The 12,047-nt window shown below is 38.1% G+C and overlaps 1 protein-coding gene across 1 annotated transcript in view; it reads right to left on the reverse strand.

The window, feature by feature from the left end:
* Window positions 1-12,047, reverse strand: part of STK38L (serine/threonine kinase 38 like) — a 60,313-nt gene that overhangs the window by 13,116 nt on the left and 35,150 nt on the right. The window contains exons 3-7 of the mRNA XM_077826129.1: window positions 10,315-10,366; window positions 7,858-7,980; window positions 7,328-7,411; window positions 843-966; window positions 115-269 (exon numbers count right to left, since the gene is read on the reverse strand). Of these exons, the coding sequence (XP_077682255.1) occupies window positions 115-269; window positions 843-966; window positions 7,328-7,411; window positions 7,858-7,980; window positions 10,315-10,366 (538 nt within the window). The remainder of the gene's footprint in view (window positions 1-114; window positions 270-842; window positions 967-7,327; window positions 7,412-7,857; window positions 7,981-10,314; window positions 10,367-12,047) is intronic.

Below are 12,047 nucleotides of genomic sequence, written 5' to 3' on the forward strand. Positions count from 1 at the left end.
TAGTGTAATGCTAACGGATACAATGGAGTTATTTCTGATTAACACACATGTAAGGGAGATTGGCATCAGACAGTAGAAGTTTAAATTTAAATAGTTTACAAACAAGTTACATGCCTTGGCATCCAGCAAGAGGTTATCTGGTTTAATATCTCTATGGATGAATCCCAGCTGATGAATGGCATCGATGGCCAGCACAGTTTCAGAAATGTAAAATTGTGTTTCCTCTTCTGTTAAAGTGTCTTTCTTCATAAGTAAGGTCATCATATCACCTACCCACAGAGAAAAACACATTAGAAAGACCAGTGCATTTTAATTACCCAGGATAGCCCTACTGGAAATGTCAGTAGATTCCATTAGAATCCTACAATTGCAGGTTTCTGCAGGTTTCAGCTGCACGGAATTGCTAGCCCAATAGACCCATTGTTACTCTGCTTCAGAGCCTGTTTGGCAAATTGGACCTAGCAGGAACCAGCTGAAAATTATTAACTGGATTTTTAAGTAGGGTACTCAGTGAGGTGGAGTCAGTTTAATTACGTATCTCCTAACATATACCACACAGTAATTGTTTTCAGCAATAGCCACTTTCACAGTTATTGGCATCTGTAGAGAACAGCAGAACAGCTGATTACAGGAATTATTTCATCCAAAACCACAACTATGATTACAGATGTTTTAAGGGCTTAAAAAAATGAAAAAAAAAATGCAGGAATGGTGATATCACTGACACTGAAATTTAACATAGCATAAAAATCCCATTAAGATTGCTTTTGTCATCAACTACATAAAAAAAGGAATAAATACTTTAAGCACTGAGCCACTGAACTCATTGGTTTGCTTTTTACCTCCAGGTAGGAACTCCATGATCAGGTAAAGATTCCTTTTATCCTGAAAACTATAAAACATTTTCACCACCCAAGCACCATCCGCTTCAACCAATATGTCTCTTTCTGCTCTGATATGGGCCACCTACATGCAGATAAACAAATTGTCATTAATATCAAGGACAATTATTACTTTAATATTAAATTGTATATCTAGTTACTGTAACAATCACTACATTGTTCATGATCTCTGATGAAGAAACTGTTTATAATCCTGTGTCAGGGTGCTGGGCAACAGCAGCTGAGCCAGCACTCTGGTCACTGTAACTAATTAATTACTCTAGAGTAGACCTCATTACGAAGAGCTGTGCCTAACTGATGGCTGAGGAGAACGAAGAGGCTAATTAGCCCATCAGGCAGATGATACAAAAGGCACAGAAAGGAAGGAAGGAAGGGAGGGGAAGCAGAAAAAGAGAGAGAGAGAGAGATCTCCCCTGCCTCCGGAGCTGAGGGCTCCCTAGGACAGTAGGCATAAGGCTGTACAGCATATAAAAGAGTGGTGGAAACACTGTGGTAAATAAACTGCATGGAGTGTTTTTACCAATAAAAGGTCTCTGAGCAGTTTGTGGGCTTTAACAGAGAGGCAGGAACAAGCCGCCCTGGTACACATCTCCGCACAGAATCTCTGTGAAGCCAACTGTGAGAGAATAACTATATGGCAGTCATGATTTTTTGGAGGCAAACTCCTGATTCAAGAGACTATCTCAAAGCATTCCCAAAGGCAGGATGCTGTTTGTAAAGGGTGTTTCTATTTTATGCATAATATTCAGTAGTTGAACAGAGCTTGTGGAAAATGGAATTTCTTTGGATGTTTTATTGAAACTGGCTATTGGATTTTTTTATTTCAAGAAAGGCATTTTTTTACATATTAAAGTACAAACCCATGTCAAGGTCTGGTCTGTAATGTAACTTTCCCGATTGTGAATTCATAGATACCTGCAAATGGCTGGAATGTAATTTGAAAGGCAATGTGAAAGCCTGGTACAAGTATTGGGTAAAGTGTAGGATCTTGTCTTAAATCATGCAGAAACAGAGGTAAAATGACAGGTGGAGTATTATTATTGACAATAATTATCAGACCTCTCATTTATGTAACCACAGTAAGTGAGCTGATAACTGTTTTGTATAATACGTTCCTTATAGCACAATTGACTATGAATCTTCTCTAATAACAATGGGCTGGTTGCTAAATTAACCACATCTGTAGAAATGAGAGATACATTGGTACTGCCAACTTCAGCAGTTTTTACTTCACAGCCTGTTTGTCTGGCAGAAGACTGGTTCCATCATCAATACAGGTAAAATACAAGTGCCTGAGCTGCAGCAAAATATCCCAAGTGATATTCTGTTGGTTGAATACAATTTACGAGCAAAACTTTTGAAAAATATTAATCAACTCTTCACAAAATGCAATGAGAAATATCTTAGGCTTTGGGACACTTATCTGAAAACCGTTTACAGAGTAGTACAGGTGGAAAAGCACCGTGACGTGCTATTTTTGTCTGCAGCACTGGCAGTTGGGAGAACTGTGGTGCTGTAAAGGGGGAGCATTTTAGTGGAGAAGAGGCTTGTGCAGAAAGACTACATGGTATGATGTAACTCAGTGAGGTTCGCTGGAACTTAGGGATAATGCAGCTAAGCACTGTATCCCATTGTGCACTGAGCGTTCCCTAATTCTTAAAGAAATTGATATATGAAGAGTTGAACAGTAATCCCTGACAGCTGAAGGTTTTTCATGTGTCGGATACAAGAAATTATTAAATAGAAGGAAATCATCTTACATGTTTCCAGCTTTCAGAGCTATTTTCACCAAGCAATAGAGAGATCTGAACTTTAATGCAATTTTTTTTACCCCCCCTACCTCCCAACTCTACTGGCCAGAAATATTTATGCGATGACAGTAGACTTCACATTCCTCATTCTGTCACCTACCCGCAGCAGCCTACTCACTTGAAGTTATTTGCCTACCCCTAATTAAGTGATCCCATATTACTACCTTGAAAATGATTTCTTTCCTCACTCCCTCCTTTGCAGAATAAGGATATTGCATACAATTAAACTTAGTTTAAAAACAAATTATGATGATCTCTCCCAATGTCAACATAGTTGAAATTGTGTAGATTTTATTGCATTTATCTTCAATGTGTTGTTCCTATAGAACACATTAGGCAGCGGAACACTGAGCAAATGTAGGCTCCCTACTCCCTGTAGGTATGTCTATACTGCAGCCGTGGGTGTAATTTCTGGCTCAGACAGATGTACCTGCACCTGCTTTGATAGAATTAAAAATTGCAGTGTTGTTGCAGCTACACAGGCAGTGTCACAGGCTAGCTGCCTGAGTGTATAACCCAGGAGAGAGGGTGGGGCTGTACTTTGGCTACTAGTCTCTGCCACCACCCGTGTTGCCCATAGTTATTTTTAGCACATTAGCTCAGCCAGAGCTAGTGTGGGTATATCTACCTGAGCCAGAAGTTACACCTCTTGCTGCAGTGTAGACATAACAATTATGTTTAAATGCCACAGGTTATGTTTCAGTCATGTACCTATTCAATGGAACATCTATTTAAAACAATGGGATGGGCAAAACATATTTGACCAGCAGAAGGCTTAACAACCATATCTCAATTTTCAATTTGGGCCAAGAAAATTTTTTCAAGAAGCCTCTTGCATATAGAGTACTGTCAGAATGCTCTGTACTTAAGTTCCTTCTTTTTTCAGTTTAAACTAGGGCTGTCAAGTGATTACAAAAATTAATTGCAATTAATTGTATGATTAATCGTGCTGTTAAACAATAATAGAATTATTTAAATATTTTTGGATGTCTTCTACATTTTCAAATATATTGATTTCAATTACAACACAGAATGCAAAGTGTACGGTGCTCACTTTATATTATTTATTACAAATATTAGTACTGTAAAAAACAAAACAGCACTTCAGTTCACCTAATACAAGCACTGCAGTGCAATCTCTTTATCTTGAAAGTTCAACTTACAAATGTAGCATTATGTACAAAATATAAATGCATTCAAAAAATAAAACAATGTAAAACTTTAGCGTCTACAAGTCCACTCAGTCCTACTTCTTGTTCAGCCAATCACTCAGACAAACAAGTTTTTTTACATTTGCAGGCGATAACGCTGCCCTATTCTTGTTTATAATGTCCCCTGAAAGTGAGAACAGGCCTTTACATGGCATTGTTATAGCCGGCGCTGCAAGATATTTACATGCTAGATGTGCTAAAGATTCTTATGTCCCTTCATGCTTCAACCACCATCCCAGAGGACATGCATCCATGCTGACGACGGATTCTGCTTGATAACGATCCAAAGCTGTGTGGACTGATGCATGTTCATTTTCATCATCTGAGTCACATGCCAGCAATTGAAGGTTGATTTTCTTTTTTGATGGTTCACGTTCTGTAGCTTCTGCATCAGAGTGTTGCTCTTTTAAGACTTCTGAAAGCATGCTCCACACCTCGTCCCTCTCAGATTTAGGAAGGCACTTAAGATTCTTAAACTTTGGGTTGAGTGCTGTCGCTACCTTTAGAAATCTTATATTGGAACCTGTTCTATGTTTTGTCAAATCTGCAGTGAAAATGTTCTTAAATAGACTCATAGACTTTAAGGGCAGAAGGGACCATTATGATCGTCTAGTCTGACCGCCTGCACAATGCAGGCCACAGAATCTCACCCACCCACTCCTGTAATAAACCCCTAACCTATGTCTGAGCTACTGAAGTCCTCATGTCATGGTTTAAAGCCTTCAAGGTGCAGAGAATCCTCCAGCAAGTGACCCGTGCCCCACACTGCAGAGGAAGGGGAAAATCCCCCAGGACCTCTTCCAATCTGCCCCGGAGGAAAACTCCTTCCTGACCCCAAATATGGCAACCAGCTAAACCCTGAGCATGTGGGCAAGACTCACCAGCCAGACACCCAGGAAAGAATTCTCTGGAGTAACTCAGATCCCACCCCATCTAACATCCCATCATAGGCCATTGGGCATATTTACCGCTAACAGTCAAAGATCGATTAAATTGCCAAAATTAGGCTGTCCCATCATACCATCCCCTCCATAAACTTATCAAGCTTAGTCTTGAAGCCAGATATTTCTTTTGCCTCCACTGCTTCCCTTGGAAGGCTGTTCCAGAACTTAACTCCCCTGAAGGTTAGAAATCTTCGTCTAATTTCAAGTCTAAACTTCCTGATGGCCGGTTTATATCCATTTGTAGCCAACATATGCTGGGTCATCGTCAGAGACTACCACAACACCAAATAGATGTCCGAATGCAGGTAAAACCATGGAGCAGGAGACATATAATTCTTCTCCAAGGAGCTCAGTCACAAATTTAATTAACACATTTTTTTTAACAAGCATCATCAACATGGAAGCATGTCCTCTGGAATGGTGGTTGAAGCATGAAGAGGCATATGAATGTTTAGCATATCTGGCATGTGAATACCTTGCAATGCTGGCTACAAAAGTGCCATGCGAATGCCTGTTCTTACTTTCAGGGAACATTGTAAATAAGAAGCAGGGCAGCATTATCTCCCGTAAATGTAAACAAATTTGTTTCTCTTAGCAATTGGATCTGCCATTGAGGAGCTGCTGGTGAATCTTGCCCATATGCTCAGGGTTTAGCTGATCGCCATATTTGGGGTCAGGAAGGATTTTTCCTCCAGGGCAGATTGGAAGAGGCCCTGGAGGTTTTTCGCCTTCCTCTGTAGCATGGGGCACGAGTCACTTGCTGGAGGATTCCCTGCTCCTTGAAGTCTTTAAACCATGATTTGAGGACTTCAGTAGCTCAGGCATAGGTGGGAGATTTTTCGCAGGAGTGGGTGGGTGAGATTCTGTGGCCTGCGTTGTGCAGGAGGTCGGACTAGATGATCATAATGGTCCCTTCTGACCTTAGTATCTACGAATCTATGAGAGATGTAGGACTGAGTGGACTTGTAGGCTCTATAAGTTTGCAGTTTGCAGAATGCAGTTATGTAACAAAACCAAAAAAATCTACATTTGTAAGTTGCACTTTCACTTGTATGAGTGAACTGAAAAATACTATTTCTTTTGTTTGTCATTTTGCAGTGCAAATATTTGTAATCAAAAGTAAAATAAAGTGAGCACTGTACACTTTGTATTCTGTTGTAATTGAAATCAGTATATTTGAAAATGTAGAAAAACATCCAAAAATATTTAATAAATTTCAATTGGTATTCTATTGTTTAATTGCGATTAATTTTTTTTAGTTAATTGAGTGAGTTAACTGCAATTAATCGACAGTCCTCATTTAAACCGATTTTTTACCAAAAAATGCTCGGGTTTTGCAAAAAAGTATTAATCAGTTTTTTCCGATTTTCACCCCACTTTTGTATCATTCAAATATATAAAAAATAACTTGTTTTATTAGGAAAATACAATATTTTGCATGAGATTAATGTATTACAATAATACATTAGTCTCTGTGTACATGCAAAGCTGCCCATTGAAGTAAGGCTATGTATTGGTCTAGAAGATACACACAACAACCAAACAGGCAAGCACGTAAGCTCTGAAGTGTGTGCGCATCTGAACATACTTATGAATCTCATGCCTACCATGTACACTTTTCAAGTTTTTAGCAGATAATGGTTTAAAGATTTGACACACTAAAATGGGAAGAAAACAAAAACCTGTATCAGAATATGTTTCAGAAGACAAGGAAGTATTCAAAGTTTTAAATAAGCAGGAGAAAAGGATGAAGTTGAGTATATGTATTGCAAATGGTGTGGCCCAATTATTAAAATGTAAATATTTATAGGCTAATAGTTCTAAGTCTACAACAGTAAACTGTTTATTCAAATAAACAATTTTATTTGGGGATTAGAGATATATTGTTTTCTTAAACTCAGAGGTGACATTGTGTTTTGAGTTCTGTTTTAGTTCTGTACCAAACCACTTTGATGTACAGAATTCAAAGCATTAATCTCCCGAATACTTTTTTCTCCTGTCTTTCCGTCCACCAAAATAAACCCTGATATTTCACCAGAAAAATTATTAATACTTTTTGGCACTGATTTTCACCTGTTTTTGTTGTTGGGGTAATAAACACTGATAAATTCCCAGGAAAAATTAAATAAAATAAAAACTGAAAACGAAGGGCCCTATCTGTACTATAAAATCTGAAGGAAAAGGGCATTGTCCCTGCTTCCAGGAGCTTATAAATACAACACTTTTCAAAATGCCACTATATCATCTTATTTTCTAGCCTTTATTATTATTTGTATTACCATAGTGCCTAGGAGTGCTAGTCATGGATTAGGAGCCCACTGTGCTAGGTGCTGACCAAACACAGGAAAAACTGATGGTCCCTGCCCCAAAGAATTTACAATCTCAGTAATTTCCTAGCATAAGCAACAGAAACACAAAAGGTATTTACTATAAACCTAGGAGCATTCCATTCCACAAACCTGCTCTTTTTCCAGCATATCAGCTTTTCTCAATATCTTCATTGCATAAATATGACCCGTATCTTTCTTCTGGACGAGGCGTACCTAAAATTAAATCGAAAACCATCATTCTAATATACCTCACAAAATTGTTAATTGTAGTATTTTGGAGGACTGAAAATTGTTGGCACTTAAAAGATGCATTTGATTTTAAAATCAGGAAGGCACAAGAACGAAAGAAACATGACATAATCCATGTATACACTTTTACACCAAATCGCAAGTTGTCTTTTGAACTTTACTGATGAATAGATTTTAACTCTCTCTTTGGGATGATCAATATTTTGACAAATTCATAGTCAAATCAAATATCACCTTTAGATCAAGGAAGCTAATTTTTACAGTAAAATCTTATTAGGGCTTGTCTACACTTGCAAATTTTCTGAAATAGCTAATCTGGAATAACTCCCTATGTGGACACTCTTATTCCAGAATAAATATAACTTTGTCTGATTTAGCTTAACCCACTTCCAAGCAAAGAGGACACATACTTCCCCAAATGCTCCTCTTCCTATAACTTTCAGAGATTCAAAATCATCTAAGCCAAGCCTAGTCCTCTTCAGTCGCAGGAATTCTGTTTCTTTGCGTGCATGCTGTGACCGACGTAGTTTTTTCTATGGAAACATATCACATAATTACAAAGTTTATTGTAAGTTAAGTAACATACATAATTGAAAATATTTTGAATATATAAAACCATATTTTAGAAAAAAAGTTTTAGACCATAGGAAATGTAATTCTCCATCAGATCTCTGGTCTATCTAGTCCAATATTCTGTCTCTCACATGACTTGCACCAGATGCTTCAGAAGAAGGTGCAAGAAACCGCACAAAAAGCAGGTGTGAATATTCTGTCCCGCAAGGAAGAACTCATCCTAGTAATTAGAGATTGGCTTCCAAAAAGAAAAAAAACAAAAAACTTCAGTTCTCCATGTTTAAAATAATGACATTAGTATTTTTAAACAATTATAGAGAGGGTGGGGAATTTTTCAATGAAATTTTTTTTGGCCAGAAAATATTGATTCATCAAGACCAATACTTTTTGCAGGAAAAGGTCTGTTAAAATGGGGCTTTTTTTGTTTTTTTACTTGAAAAATTTTAGTTTCATCTTAAAAATGGAAAATTCTGGTTTTCCTGTTCAAAATGATTTTTTCTGATTTGCAATTCAAACTAGTTATACTAAAAAAATTAAATGGTTGAAATTGAACAAAACATTTTGAAATAAATGAAACATATTTCAAATGACCCAAAACCAATTTTTTTTTTTGATTTTCAGTTTTTGTCCCGATTCAGGACAGAAAATGTTTTCAAAAATCTTCCACAGGACATGAAAACAGATTCTTTCAGCTCTTACTGCACCTGTACTCCAGTCCCAGTTGTGTGTTTTTTGTGCTACTTGCGTAAAGGGAGACAGTAGAAAAAAAACAAAAACAAAAACAAACAAAAAAAAAACAAATCACGCAGACAAGTCTGGGGGAAGTTTAGTTACTGGTTTCCGCTATAGATGAGAGAGAGGGAAGACACTTTGTTTAAAGTACATACCACTATACAGTGACCTAAATAAACCCAGTTACAACTCTTGAGGTGGAGTGTGAGTGGGAGGACAGATACTAACTGATGGCATTTCAAAGTATTGTTTCCAGTGAGTCTTCAAAACTTGACCATTCATACACAAGAGGTTGAAAACCGCTACATATGCCACTGGGTAAAATCCACTGGCCCAGAAGACAGTTCTACTTTGGGGGCTGGACAGGTGGGAAAGGTCAAGAAAAGCAAAAGCACAGGTTCCATGACTTGGACAGGGGGAGAAAAGGCAAAAGGCAGCCATGGGTAGCCTGCTGGGCAGCAGAGATCAATATTTACTATCTACACCAAAATCTACTTTTATTAGCCAGGCAACTGGATGGTCATTAAAGTCCCAATACATTTTAGTATATAAAAGTGTCAAAGGGCTTCATCCTGAGAGATGCTGAGCACCTCACCTTCCAGTGATGTTAACAGGAATTTTAAAGGCGCTGAGACCCATCAGGGTGAGGCAATGAAGTCATACATTTTTATACTATATTTTTATTATCATTTAAAGCCACAAGATGGCATTATATACCCACTTGCTCTCTACTTTCTCTCTCCAAAGAGGTATGTTAAATGCACCAATACAAGAACTGTTTGAGGTAGATTTTATTGTATTCTTATTGCATCACGTAAAGTGCAATACAAGAAACAATGATGTGAATGACCACATCAAGGCAATTTAATGGAGGAAATGTTGAAAGATCCAGTGAGTGTGATTCTCTTCTCACTTACATTGCTGTGAAGCAGGGCTAACTCCTCTACTGCTATAAAGCTGGTGCAAGGGAAGGAAAAGCTAGGCCCAGTGTTTTAAAAAACCTTAGGATTTGGTTCAGTGAAAATATAAAGCCACTGTGGCGAATTCAGCCCTCAGGTGCGTATGCGCAAATCCCATTGACTTCAATGGAACTGGTCACATGCCTGAAGTTGGGTACATAAACACCTTACTGAATGAGGACCTATAACCTAGATCCTCTCTCCTGTGTATTTTGTCTTCTGCCTCTTTCAGCCAAGTGTTTCTGGCCCTTTTTTCTTTCCTTCCCAACTCCTAACTGAATTTCAAACAGATTTGTACCCCAAAAAACAAGTGTTATGTTACATTCTTCTTGGGTGCCTCTATCCTATCGGATGATAAGTACTGAACAGGGGTGTAAGCAACTTTTTTTTTATTAAAAAATTTAAAAGCTTATTAATGGCTTCTATTATAAACACTAAAATATGCTGTTTCTTTATAACAGCAAAACTTATATAATAAAAAAAATCTCAGTATCATATTGGATAATAAGACTGTTAAGAGTCAACCATATACACATCGAACACTAGCTTTGAACAGTAACCATGAAAGATAAAGCCCTTCAAATGTATTTCAATTGGTATTACCTCTTCATCTGCCAGGCCTTCTTCTTCCATGGCCACTTCTAGCTTTTTCTGCCTGCACAGGTAGACATACAAGTACACATTTAAAACAAAAACAAAAAAAATCAGACAGTACAAAAATGCCTTCACTTCACAGATCTCCCCTCTTTATCCTTGACACAAACTGGAGAATGGAAGTGTAATATTAAAAAGTTGTAATTTTAGAGTGCTCAGCGAACCCATTTCTTGGAAAAGAGATCCTGTATAAAAACAAGTTTCAGAGTAGCAGCCGTGTTAGTCTGTATCCGCAAAAAGAAAAGGAGAACTTGTGGCACCTTAGAGACTAACCAATTTATTTGAGCATGAGCTTTCCTGAGCTACAGCTCTCTTCATTGGATGCATTCAGTGGAAAATACAGTGGGGAGATTTAGATACATAGAGAACATGAAACAATGGGTGTTACCAAACACACTGTAATGAGAGTGATCACTTAAGGTGAGCTATTACCAGCAGGAGAGTGGGGGGGAAAAAACCTTTTGTAGTGATAATCAAGGTGGGCCATTTCCAGCAGCTGACAAGAACGTCTGAGGAACAGTGTGGGGTGGGTGGGCGGAATAAACAAGGGGAAATAATTTTACTTTGTGTAATGACCCATCCACTCCCAGTCTCTATTCAAGCCTAAGTTAATCGTATCCACTTTGCAAATTAATTCCAATTCAGCAGTCTCTCGTTGGAGTCTGTTTCTGAAGTTTTTTTGTTGAAAAATTGCAACTTTTAGGTCTGTAAGTGAGTGACCAAAGAGATTGAAGTGTTCTCCGACTGGTTTTTGAATGTTATAATTTTTGATGTCTGATTTGTGTCCATTTATTCTTTTACGTAGAGACTGTCCAGTTTGACCAACGTACATGGCAGAGGGGCATTGCTGGCACATGATGGCATATATCACATTGGTAGATGTGCAGGTGAATGAGCCTCTGATAATGTGGCTGACGTGATTAGGCCCTATGATGGTGTCCCCTGAATAGATATGTGGACACAGCTGGCAACAGGCTTTGTTGCAAGGATATCATTTAAAAGAGAACACCATGTACCTATGTCTGTCAACCCTCTAGTCACAGAGCTCCCATTGACTACAGTGGGAGTTTCACAAAAAGGCATACACGACGATATGCCCCAGTCAGCATATGTTAGCTATTATATTTTGACAGCACCAGATGTCTGCATAGAATTTCACATAAAAGATGACAAGGTCTTTGCCCCAAAGAGCCGTCTAAGGCCCCAGTCCTGCAAACACTTATGAACATACTCACTCGTGCCTTTACTCACATGTGACCAGACCTGTTGAAGTCAATGGGTCACATGGGTAAGTTTATATATGTGTGTAGTGTAGTAGTCCAAATCCTAGATACAAGGGAATAAAGCGATGAGGGAGAAAGTATGAGCCTTTTGAAGTGAATGGGACAATACATGTGAGTAAAGATTTTGAACGAGTGCTAGGATGTTAAGTTCTAGCGTTTCATTTTGAGCCCTTCTCTACTCAAAAATCAAGACTTTTCCCCATTTTGAGAAATACAGCAGAATCTCCTAAGTAGGACTCCCCAGTGGACAATCTATCCTCCCAACTGGGAGTGAGAGGCCCAATTAATAGCATACCAACTAAATAAGAAGCGGCTCAAAAGATATTAAAACCCGTTCTTTGGTTGTATAACCTCAATAAAAAAATTTCTGTTACCACAGAAACAAGTATTCATTATTGT

This window comes from Eretmochelys imbricata, chromosome 1, assembly GCF_965152235.1.
Source record: "Eretmochelys imbricata isolate rEreImb1 chromosome 1, rEreImb1.hap1, whole genome shotgun sequence".
Lineage (NCBI taxonomy): Eukaryota > Metazoa > Chordata > Testudines > Cheloniidae > Eretmochelys > Eretmochelys imbricata.